We start from the raw sequence: 12856 nt of genomic DNA on the forward strand, positions 1-12856 counted from the left end.
GGCTCCCCCTGGATAGCTAACTAACTTCAAACTGAAGCTATCTTTCTCTGCCAGTATAGTTGCTTTCTGTGAGAAGGGACCGTGGCTGTGACAGGTCTGCATGATACATGTACCTCTCCTCAGTCCTGTGTTACTGCCCAGCTCATCAGATAGTTGGTCCTCCTGTGAAAAAGGGTGAAAGATGGAAGGGCCTCTTAGAGAGTGACACAGGCAGGAACAGCCCAAGTGACCAAGAGGAACAGCAGCCTGGGTAGATGGTTGGGTCTGCAGGACAGGAGTAGCTTTAGGAGTAGACCCCTGCTGCTCTTGTCTTGATAAGGAAGAATCTGTCTTGGAGAGGGCAGAATGGTGCCTGTCTTAGTCACACAGATAGAGCAGTGAGGAAGATAGTAGCTGGGAAGCTTGGGACTGGTAAAATGGTTAAAAATTCTCTGTTTTTGAGAGAAAAAAAATTGTGTGTGTGCCAGATCTAGGGCTTGGACTCAGGGCGTGGGCAACTGTCCTTGGACTTATTTTTGCTCAAGGCTGGCCCTCTACTACTTGAGCCACTGCTCCACTTCTGACTTTTTGGTGGTTAATTGGAAATAAAGAGTCCTCATATTTTTCTGCCCCTGCTGGCTTTACACTGTGATCCTCAGATCTCAGCCTCCTGGGCAGCTAGGATTATAGACATGAACCACAGGCACCTGGCTTCTGAGAAATCTTTTTTTTTTTTTTTTTGGGGGGGGGGGGGTCTGGTCGTGGGGCCTGAACTCTGGGCCTGGGCGCTGTCCCTCAGCTCTTCAGCTCAAGGCTAGCACTCTACCACTTGAGCCACAGTGCCACTTCCAGCTTTTTTCTTTTTGCTTATGTGGTACTGAGGAATCGAACCCAGAGCCTCATGCATGCAAGGCAAGCGCTCTACCACTGAGCCACCTTCCCAGTCCCCTGAGAAATCTCTTATGTCTCTAGCTATTCTGTAGCTAATGTAGAGTGGATGCTTGGTGGTCATTTTAAACATATCATAGAGGCAGTTTGCCCTCAGGATATTTTTCATATGACCTTAGCGTTCAAGCTAAGTTGCTGATTCTTTTTTTTTTTTTTTTTTTTTTTAATTCTTATGGCTTTGCCTACAGACTTAGTTAACAGATAGAGATACCTTTAACAGTTGAGAAAAAATATTAGGAGCTGGGTGCCTGTGGCTCATGCCTGTAATCCTAGCTACTCAGGAGGCTGAGATCTGAGGATCCTAAGTCAAAGCCAGCCCAGGCAAGAAAGTCTATGAGACTTATCTCCAATTAACCACCAGAAAAACAGAAGTGGCGCGGTGGCTCAAGTGGTAGAGTGCTCACCTTGAGCTGAAGAGCTGAGGGACAGTGCCCAAGACCAGAGCTCAAACCCCACAACCAACAAAAAGAAAAGAATAGAAAAAGTATTAGGGTATGATGGGTCCATAATAATATCCTGTCTTTGGAAAATATCATCTTTAAATGAAGCAAAATGCTCTAAGTCTTCCAAAGAAAGTAAGAAGAACATAAGAGTCTTTAGTGATGGTGAATCCTAGGGGGATTTAGACTGTTGTATTTTCTTTACCTAGACAATGGGGATACTTGTTCCTGGTGGTAAAATGGACATGGAAAGCTGGGAGCCAGTGGCACATGCCTGTAATCCTAGCTGCTTAAAATAAGGCTGAAATCTTTGGGACCATGAATCAAAATCAGCCCAGGCAGAAAATTTACTAGACTCCTTCTCCAAAATAACCAGCAAAAAGTAGGTAGAAACCAGAAAAAAAAAAGTGGTAGAACATCAGCCAAGTAAGTGGAAGGCCCTGAGTTCAAACCCCGGTACTGGCAAAACAGACAGGACATGGAGCTGGTATGGTGGCTCTCTTCTGTAATCCTAGCCACTTGGAAGGCCGAACTTGAGAGATGACTGTTAGAGGCCAGTATGAGAGAAAAAGTTTGTGAGATTCCATCTCAGCCAATAAAAAGCAGGGTCTGGTGGTGGCCTGCTCATCATCCCAGCTACGTAGGAATGTTAAACTCAGGGATTTAATTCCAGGCTGGCTCGAGCAAAAAGAGGAGCCCTATTAGAAAAAAAATAGCAAAAGTGAAAATGGATGGGGGTTTGACTCAAGGGGTCTGAGAATCCTAATTAAGACTTTGGGTTCAATCCCCTGATTGCCAACAAAAAGTGGAAGGCAGTTGCTTTCCAGTGGTTCTGGGTGTAGTCTGGGGAGCTCTCTAGGTGACAGGGTGGCAGCATCAGTTTCAACATAGGTTATAGACAGGATCCTGCCCTTGGAAAGACAACCCCCAGTGGACAATGTCTCCCATGGGCAGATCTGCCTCTGACATGTTTTACATCAGCCAAGTCAGCCTATAGCAGGGGTCAGAGCCCTCCAGTGCTGTGACTGAACTTGTGGAAAGGACCCCAAGACTCTCTGGGTCCCTGTTAGGGCGAGATTTCTCATCTTTCTCCTTTAGGTCCAGGAGCCATGCAAGGTTTGGTGAGGCTAGGGCCTTAAGTCTGCTCCTGCTCTAGAGAGCTGGGCATCTTTGGGCTGACTCCGCACTGTGTTTCTGGAACATTCTGATGCCTTCCACCTGCAACTGCCTTCTGCTTGTCTCCCCACCTCCCCCACAAGTCCCTGGTCCTAGCTACAGTGAGAAACCCTGCCTGGTGCTGGAACCACTGGTCAGTAGTTTGATGGGCACAGTTGGCACTTTCTTGCTTTTCTCTTCCTGTTAGAATCTGGTGCGTTTTGGCGATCCGATCCGTGGTAGCAGGAAGCCAGGAGCTGCCAGTCTGGCCCGGGGAATTCACTGGTCATTGTTCCTGTCTCCACTTAGCCCTGCCAGTCAGCCTTCCATTCACTTAAAGATCAGAGGCTTTGTATAGTTCTGGGACTCCAGGCAGATGGGAGAGGAAGGCTGTTTGTAAAGCAGAGCTTGGAAAAAACCATGCACCCCTGAAGGGTTTCAACTCCAACTAAAAGGGCTGCATGCTCATTAGGATCAATTTCATTAATGTGCCACCTCAGCTGCAGGGAGAAGGAGGGGAAGCTTGCTTAAATACAACCCCTAGGTGAGCTCCCAGATTGGGAAGCATCAGGAAGTAGTGCTGCGTGTTGGGGTGTTGTTTTGTTGTCTCTAGATGTGTCCCTTTAAAACAATGGCAGCTCTGGGAACTAGCTTTCCAGTGAAAGGATCTCAGCCTTCTCCCCTCTTTCTATAAGTACTAAATTCCTTTCTGACTCCACTCACCTCCTATTTCCCAGGGCAAAAAGGAAGTGAGTGTTTGCTTTTCCAGCAAGGTCACAGATCACCTGACCAAGTCCTCTAACAGCTGGAAAGCTGACAAGGCTGTACTGAATTCACAGGAATCAGCTCCATTCCAGCAGCCCAAAGCTGGCTTTGTGGAGGGAGCTGGGCCCAGAAGGATGCCTAGGAAGGTACCGAGCACCCAGCTTGTTTGCCAGCTGCTGTCTCCTGAAGCTCTGATCCAGCTGCTCTAATGCAGGCCAACACCAGCGACACTTGCAGGGAAACATGGCAGTGGAGTTGAGGAGACTGTGCGAGTGCATTCTTTATGGAGCTAGCTCTTGAGCTGGAGGTGAGCCCACTGGAGAAATCCTTGACAGAACCCAGTTAGGAGTTCATCTCTCCTCTGGTGGCTGAGCTCCAGCTCCCTCCCTCCCCCTGCTAAGCAGTGGCTGTCAGATGCCTTCTGCTGCTTAGCAGGGAAAACATTTCCACTTGGAAGCTTGAGGTCCTGGGATGGGAACGGAAGCTCTCCTCATCTCATCAGGATCCGTCCCAGGTATGGGTGATTTTTTTTTCTCTCTCTCTCTTTAGGAAAGAGCGCTTTGTCTCAGCAAGGGATCCTGCAGGTATTGGCAAGGGCTGCTGTTTGGTATGCTACCTGGCTAAATATTTGACTTTGTGAGGTTGAATTCTCTAAGAATGCTCATGGCAATGAAACGGTGCATTGAGCCAAGCTCTCTTTTTTCAAGGAAATCCAAGGTGCTATTTATTTTGGCATGCAGCCTGTTCTGAGATGAAATATGGCATTTTATTATTGCAGAATAAAGAAGGGTTTGAAGAGAACAAAAATGCAGAACCAGGTTTTAGTTTCAGGATAAAGGAAGGAAAGTATACTTCTTTATACTTGAATTTGAGGTTAGATGAGGTTGAAAATAGCATTACAAAGGGAGTAAGCGTGGAGAGCGGGAGTGTGTGGGCTGACCTGGGGAAATCCGTGCTCCTGGATGTGGTAATTCCATACAGACACTCCGCTGCCAACACATACGAATTCATTGCCTTGGGGGATTTGATGGGCACCTGGGGCCCTACCGTTGGAAAGAACTTGGGAAATGCAAGCATCCTGCCCCTTATTAACTAGGAAACTTTGGATTGACTGCATAATCTCTTTGTGCCTTAGTTTTCTCATTTGTGACTTGTCCAAGTTTCTTTAAGTGAGAGCGAAGTGATATCCAGTACGTGGTTCCCAGAGTAAGTTAGGAGCACCATCTAAAGATGGACCATTTTCTTTTCTTCCTTTCTTCATTTAAGAATCATAAACTGAGTTAGGTGCTAGTGGCTCTGACCTGTAAACCTAGCTACTCTGGAGGCTGAGATCTGAGGGTCACAGTTCAAAGCCAACCTGGACAGGAAAGTCTGTGAGACTACTACAAAAAAAAAAAAAGCTGGAAGTGGTAGGGCACTATCCTTGAGCAAAAAGCTCAGGGACAACACCCAAGCGATGAGTTCAAGCCCTAGGACAGGTAAAAACAACAACAACAAAACCCCCATGAACTGCATGTCTAACATGTTTAATTTTATTTTATTATTTGGAGTGTTGGTAGTGGGTCTTAAACTCAGGACTTCATGCTCTTACTTAGCTGTTTTTGGTTTGGGGGCTTAAACTCAGGGCCACAGTATCCTTTCTGGTTTCCTAGTGGCTAACTGGAAATGAGTCTCTTTATGGACTTTCCTGCCCCAGCTGGCTTCAAACTGAGGGATCTCAGCCTCCTGAGCTTACAGAAATGAGTTACAGGATTACGGGCATGAGTCACTAGTGCCCAGTGCACCCTTTTCTTTTCTTTTTTTTTTTTTAATAAAGATACTGTACAGAGGGGTTATAGTTACATGAGTAAGGTAATAAGTATATTTCCTATTGAGCATTGTTACCCCCTCCTTTGTTTTTTCCCCTGATATCCCTTCCCTCCCCAACTCCCCAACTCCTCCCCCCCCAAGTTGTAAAGTTGGCTTTCAAGATAGTGTTCTTGTAAGTCTCATTGCTACAATAGGTCAACCCGTATCAGTATTTTGTTATTTTCCTTCTCCTCCCCAAATTAGAAAAATATATATACAAGATGCAGGGCACCGGAATCAAATACAGTGAAAACAGGGGTTATACCATATGGGGAAGTACGTAAGGGATAGAAGGGGGGGAAAAAAGGAAGAAAATGTTATAATAAACTATTTTCCTATTTTCTTTTCCTTAAATTAAATTAGTAGTAAAATACTAAAAAAAGGAACAAAACAAACACATAGTACATTAAAAACAACAACAACAAAGAAAAAACCTCTTGTGTCCCTATCTTGGGGTTCATTTTGCTTAGCATCATCTTATATGGTCATATATCCATGGATTTTGACTTTTTCTGCTTGTCTGGTAAAATTATCCTGGACATATACTAGTTATTGCAAATAAGGGAAACCATGGGACATTTGTTTCTTTAGGTCTGGCTTATTTCACAGTTCACTCTTTTCTTTTTCCTTTCTTTCTTTCTTTTCTTTTTTTTGTCAGTCGTGGGGCTTGAACTCTGGGTCTGGGCACTGTCCCTCAGCTCTTCAGCTCAAGGCAATCACCCTACCACTTGAGCCACAGCACCACTTCTGGTTTTCTAGTGCTTTATTGGAGATCAGTTTCATGGACTTTCCTGCCGGGGCTGGCTTTGAACTGTGATCCTCAGATCTCAGCCTCCTGAGCAGCTAGGATTACAGACATGAGCCACCAGTGCCAGGCTTCAGTGCACCCTTTTCTAAGGCTTGCTTGAGGCTGTCAACCTTGCCCTGTCTACCAGAGTCACCCATCACAGCTGCAGATGTGGGAGCCTGGAGAGAGACTGCCAAATCCCCTGCTTCGGAGAGACCCCTGTTTACCACAGAGCCATCCTCCCTCACCCCATGCTTCTCCCACATCTGCTGACTTTGTGGCCATACTCAATACCAAGGCCACCCACCAACACTTGCATCTTCATCTCCCAGTGTCCTCTCTGCTTCAGCTCTGTGCCCGACAAACTTGAGTACTTGGTGGTTAAGTACTTGTTGCTACCTAAGTGAGATCCTCGATGTTGGCATTCGTGTTGCAGATGTGCCTCTCTTTCTGGGCCTCCATTAGGTCTTCACAGGGATAGGCTCTATGGCCACTGTGTGGGGAAAGGATTTGGAGAGGCCAAGGCGGGGAGAAGGGCTTCAGCTCTGGAGGCAGACCCAGCTTAGACCCAACTTTCTGTTGAGGGAACCTTAGAATGTCTCTCTCTCACTTGGCAGGCTTAATAGTTTTCTTCTCTGGTTACTTGCTTTGCCCCCCTGCTCCCTACTCAAAATTGCAAGGGTCACTCCTCACCTTCCTTCCCTATTTTCTCAATCCATCCCTCATGCCTGGTCTACGTCTCTGGTTTGGAATTCAGTGTCCAGCATGTTGGGATTCCTGAGGTGACCCTGCTTCTGCTGCTGGGGTGGCCGCATAGGATTCATTATTCTGATGTGGGTGGGGTACTGAATGGCGGCAGGAGCTAGGTGGTTTGCCATTTGAAGGGAGTCTCAAGAATGGGTTAAAATTTGGGGAGAATGTTTGGTCACACCTTAAGATCTACTAACTTGGAGTGGAGGCAGCCTCCTGTATGGATGGACACTGCTACCGTCTGGCCACCTGCACTTCCTTTCAGTAATGGGCTGGAAGAATGGCCTTGCAAGTGCAAGGCCCTGAGTTCAGACGCCAGTGCTACAAAATAACGATCTGAAGTCACCAGTAAATAACAGGGCCATTGAGCTGAAGAGCTCAGGGACAGCACCCTAGAGTTCAAGCCCCACAACTGACAAAAATAAATAAATAACAGGGCCTTGTCAGTCCTTGCAGTAGCTTGTGCCTGGTGTTTGATCAGGAAGCTACAGATCACCAATGGCTACTCTATTCTAGCTTTTACATACATGGGATTATAATTACCTACCAGGTTTTGGGGTGGGGATGGAGTGAATGATGTGAAAGAGCTGGTGCTGGTTGTCAGAAACCCTGGGTCTGATTCTAGCCCCATCACTAATGTAATGAGACCTTGGGCAGAGTACTTTACAGCCTCAGTTGCCTCATCTCCAAGTGAGGAAGTTGGATGAGATACCTTCCCCTTCCCTTTTCCCTTCCCCTGCCTTTGCTTTCCTTCCTCTCTGTTAGTATTGGGGCTTCAACTGGGGGCTTCGGTCCTTTAGCATTTTGGCTCAAGGCTAGCGCTCTGACCCTTGAGGCACAGCTCCACTTCTGGCCCTTTTTTGGTGGGGGGGATGGGGGTGGCGGTAGTGCTGATCCTGGAGCTTGAACTCAGGGTGGGCTCTGGGTTCTATCCCTGAACCTTTTGGCTCAAGGCTAGTGCCCTACCACTTGAGCCACAGCTCCACTTCCAGCTTTTTATTGGGGGGTCGGGGGAGTCCGGTCATGGGGCCTGAACTCTGGGCCTGGGTGTTGTCCCTCAGCTCTTCAGCTCAAGGCTAGCACTCTACCACTTAAGCCACAGAGCCACTTCTGGCTTTTTTCTTTTTTTGCTTATGTGGTGCTGAGGAATTGAACCCAGGGCCTCATGCATGCAAGGCAAGCGCTCTACCACTGAGCCATCTTCCCAGCCCCAGAGACTCTTACCTCCAATAAAACCACTAGAAAATCAAAAGTGGCACTGTGGGTCAAGTGGTAGAGGGCTTGCCTTGAGCTGAAGAGCTGAGGGATAGTGCCCAAGCCCAGAGTTCAAGCCCTACAACTGACCAAAAAAAAAAAAAAAAAGATAAGAATCTCTAGGCTTTCCTGCTTGGGCTGGCTTGAAACCATAATCCTCAGATGTCAGCCTCCTGCATAGCTAGGATTACACGAGTGAGCCACTAGCACCCGGCTCTTTGGTGGTTAATTGGAGAAGAGTCCGTGGACTTTCCCTGTCTAGGCTGCTGCTTATCTCAGCTTCTTGAGTAGCTAAGATTACAGGCATGAGCCACAGGCACCCAGCTCCAGGTGCCTTCTTTTCATTCAACATCTCCTAAAGACATACCCAGAGGTGGGCTCTAAGGTCATGCTGTTCATCTCCTTCCTTGGAGAGCTCAGGAGCCCATGGGTGAGAAGCAGGGGCGGATGTCACTTTCTTCAGTGTTGTTTCCTCAAGGCTGACTTACTCTAGTTCTCATGAGTCTCTCTGTTTCTCTCTTCTTTCTTTCAGAACTCTCCAAATATTTTTCCAGACTTTGTGGATGAAGACTGCCTGAGAAACTGAAGTTGTGTTCTTAAAGATGGAGAAGACAGATGGTAGGCAGGCTGCTTTCTTTTCTTTTCTTTTTTCTTTTTGTCAGTTGTGGGACTTGAACTCGGGGCCTGGGTGCTGTCCCTGAGCTCTTTAGCTCAAGGCTAGCGCTCTACTAGACACTTGAGCCATAACGCCACTTCCCGTTTTTTGAATGGTTTATTGGAGGTAAGATTCTCAGAGACTTTCCTACCCAGGCTGGCTTTGAACTGTAATCCTCAGATCTCAGCCTCTTGAGTAGCTAGGATTACAGGTGTGAACCACCAGCGCCTGGCAGGCAGGCTGCTTTCTATGCCCTGGTTTGACGGGGCACTTTGGAAAGGGAGGGTTACTGCAAACCATTGAAATAGCCATGGAAAGGGCTGTGGGTGGGGGAGGGGGCTTTCTCCATGGCGGCAATGCCAGGAGGCCCAAACCCTACATTATAAAATATTTTTATATTTTATGAAATACAAAATCCTGGACTTGTGTAGTCTTCAGACATTTTGTTTTTCTCATTTCATCCAAGCAGCAAGAAAGGAACAGGGTGCTCTTTCCTTGAACTCCGGGCCTGGGCACTGTCCCTGAGCTCTTCAGTTCAAGACAAGTGCTCTACCACTTGAGCCACAGCACCATTTCCCGTTTATTATTTCTTAAAGGGTTATGTGGAGTGGCAGGGTCAGTATTCTAGCTTAGGCTAGCTCGGCTGTTCTGTTTTGGGTCTATTCCTATGATCTTCTGGGTGGCTTGGCTAGGGCTGAATGGTTTGGAATGGCCTCACTCCTATGCTAACTGGCCCAGCAGTGTCAGGCTTGGCTAAATGGCACCTTTCATCCAGGGGCTTGTTCACCCATGGTGGCAGAAGGATTCAGGCACCGCAGAAACAATCTCATTGGGCAACCAGTGTTCAAATGCCTGCATGTGCCACATTTGCTGTTCCCCTCTGGGCAAAGCTGATCACAAGGCCAGTCCCATGGATAAGGTAGTATAGGAATACCAGAGGGAAGGAGTGACATTGTACTCTGTACCTGACTTACATAATTATACCTTTACAATAACAATAGAAAAATTAAAAAAGAACTAAGGAGCCAGGCATTGGTTGCTCATGCCTGTAATATAGCTACTCAGATCTCAGGATCAAGGTCTAAAGGAGCACTTGGTTTGGAAAGCCAGCCTGGGCAAGAAAGTCCATGAGACTCTTATCTCCATTTATGAATTATCCCCCCCCCCCAAAAAAAAAGCCAGAAATAGAGCTGAGGCGCAAGTGGTAGAGCACTAGCCTTGAGTGACAAAGCTAAGGGACAGTGACCACACCCTTACGTCCAAGCCCTAGTGCCAGCACAGAAAAACAAAAAAGCCAAACAAAACAAAAAAGAAGTAGAGGAAAAGGAGGAAGATGGAGAAGGGTGGAGGAGGATTCACAAGGTGGGATGTGGGCTATCATCTGGTCATCAGCCCTCCTACCTGTTAAAGGGTAAACTGGGTGAAGTCATCCAAGCAAGCTCACAACTCCTGTCCTACACAAATCAACCATTTCCGCAGAGTCCTTGCTTCATCCATTATAGATTAAAAAAGCAATAATATCCAAGGATGTTCCCTTATTATTTTACATTACTAAGTGCTGGAAGTCATTCACCCTTGTTTGTTTCAGAGAGGGGCTGGGCCAAGGCCCCACTGAGAGGAATGACAACTTTGCATGGTTTAGCATGACTAACATAACCATCACAGATACCACAGCATTGAGACTCAGCCCCCAACAAACTAGAGCTCGCAGACCCACTCATCTTTTCATGAGCCACCCCTTCAACAAATATCAAGCCAAACACTGTTTCTTACCTGTCACAGAATTAAGACCAACATGCGTATCCTTGAAGAATGGCCAATCTAACAGTGTGGGCTTATACCAGCCCATAGGATATAAAAGAATGGAAGTATTGAAAGATTCTCAAGGATAACTTATGAAGACAAGTGATGAATGGAAGGGGAAGTGTGGCTCAAGTGCTAAGAGTGCCAGCCATGAACAGGAAAACACTGAGCAAGAATGCAAAGTCCTGTGTTCAAGCTCCAGCTAACCCTTATCCCCTCCACACACATACATGTGATGGAACTTTGGCTCTGGACACATTTTTGTCATTGCTAAAGAGCCCTTGAGTATCCCACCCCTGAGCCAAGGTTACGTCTGTTGGCTATCCCCAATCACACCCTGCCATGGGTTCTGTGATGGAATGTGGCCCCACAGTTGTAGGCTCCAGGCCTGGTCTCCATCTTGGTCCCTGGGCATCATAAGGGAAGAATAACAGGAGATGAATCCCAGTACCATGAGAGCCCTTAGTCTTCAGTTCTAACTCCTCTTACTCCTCTAAGGACAGCCAGTCATTTATTCATTACCACAGAGATAAGTCTCTAGATTATCTGACTCAAATTCCTCTATAGGCCTAAAGTCCCCTTAATGTTCACTAAATATTCAGTGGTTGTTTCCCCTGCCTCCTCATTCTCTCAGGGATGAAAGAAAGAAAGAAAGAAAGAAAGAAAGGAAGAAAGAAAGAAAGAAAGAAAGAAAGAAAGAAAGAAAGAAAGCCATTTGTTAAGTACTGTCCTTAAGGATGACCCACATTTTCCAGAAAGATTAAAAAAAAAAAGCCAAAAGTGGTGCTGTGGCTCAAGTGGTAGAGCGCTAGCCTTGAGCAAAAGAAGCTCAGGGACAGTGCCAGGCCCAGAGTTCAAGCCCTATGACCAGCCCCCCCCCCAAAAAAAAAAAAACAGAACTAAGAAGACATTGCACATAAATTTATCAAGTAATAACTGTTTAGTTTAGCACATGTCTCCGTGAATCTTCCCTCATCCATTCCAGGAAATCTGCTGAAGGTCAGACCCCGATTTCTTGACGTCTGATCAATGCTTGTTCAGGATCACCCATGGTCAGGAATCAGGAGAGCCCCTTATCCCTCTTGTGTTATATGGCCCTGACTGGCACAGGACCCAGGGAGCAGACACCGGCTACAGCTCTGCCTCTTGCTTTTTTCCAAATGTATTGCCACATATTTCAAGAGCCTGCCTTTCTCCCTAGAGAGCTGCCTTTGCGGTGCATTTCTGGAAGTTCCCACAGAGCACCAGTGCCCTGGGGGTGGGGAGGAGAGGGAGGGGCTGTCATTCTGCCATCTCCCTTCACTAGTCCTCACTCAGCATCCTCAAGATTGCTGCCGTCCGAGTGGCTACCTACAATAGCTGGAAAAAGACACCCTTCAGCCAGGCGGTTTGCAGACTGAGATAGAGAAGAAAAGGCAATGCTTTTTTTCACATTTTGGCTTTTTGAAGGCGTTCATCTAATTCCTATTCTTCCTGGCTTTTGTGGGGTCATTTTTTTCTCTTATTCCGTGTTTCCCATCTCCTTCGGAAACTTGAATGTAAATAGCTGCAATTCTCTTTCTCTCTAGAAATGTCCCTAATGGATGTTTTCACCTGCTGCACTTCATTTTTGCCCTTCAGGATGACTAGCCTTCTTCCTTCTTAGGGGCTGTGAGTAGTATTTAGGCTGATCTCTGTGTTTGTAGGTCTTTCTCAAAGGCCCACAGATCAGCTGTGCCTTCAAGAAGTTTCTAGTAGCTATGAGCTACCTTACTTTTTTCTTCTCTGTCTCTCCTGTTATTTCTTGGGCTCTCATTCCCCCTGGAGACTGTGGTCTTCATAGATTTGGTGTTTCAAGGAGAAAGTCCTGAGTGAGTCCTCGCCTGCCCCATGCAGAATCAACCTGCCAAGGTGTAGCATGCATCTACTCCATGCCCTGTTCCCTGACAGTAACAGTCACTCTGTGAGTTAGCTTGTTATTATCGCCACCTTACAGAAGGAGAAACCAAGGCACACAAGTAGAAGATGACAGGTAGGAATCAAATCTAGCCAGCCTGACCAAGTGTGTGTTGGCTTATCTTATTGGAATTTCATTTCCAACAAAGACAGTTATCCTACCTCCCCCCAGTAGCTGGAATGGCAGGCGTGAAACACCACATCTAGCTCTAAATCTGCCCTCTCTTATTTGAAACTATTATTGTGTTTGTGCTCTAGACTTTCTCCCAGAAGCAACCAGGCAAATTGGTGTATTTCTCCTGAACAGAGCAGTAAGCAGATAAATAATGTAGCCTTGTCCTTGCCTTGTGAGTCATATATAAATCTCTCTATTTAATAAACAGTTCTCTCTCTCTCTCTTTCTCCCTCCTCCCCCTCTCTCTCAGTTTGCCTGTCCTTTGATGCAGGAGGCTTCTTAGTGAGCCCATAGGCTTATGCGTGTGGCACACACTTGCAATCCTAGCTACTCAGGAGGCTGAGATTTGAGAATGGAGGTTT

General features: G+C 46.6%; 1 protein-coding gene across 1 annotated transcript in view; it reads left to right on the forward strand.

Annotated features, from left to right (window-relative positions):
* Positions 1–3764: 3764 nt before the first annotated feature.
* The window catches only part of Kank4 (KN motif and ankyrin repeat domains 4), a 38603-nt gene continuing 29511 nt past the window's right edge, over positions 3765–12856 (forward strand). Inside the window, 2 exon segments of the mRNA XM_042680140.1 lie at positions 3765–3801; positions 8459–8544. Coding sequence (XP_042536074.1) covers positions 8529–8544 — 16 coding nt within the window. The 5' untranslated portion in view covers positions 3765–3801; positions 8459–8528.

Source organism: Dipodomys spectabilis, unplaced genomic scaffold (genome assembly GCF_019054845.1).
Source record: "Dipodomys spectabilis isolate Male_0828 unplaced genomic scaffold, ASM1905484v1 ptg000002l, whole genome shotgun sequence".
Lineage (NCBI taxonomy): Eukaryota > Metazoa > Chordata > Mammalia > Rodentia > Heteromyidae > Dipodomys > Dipodomys spectabilis.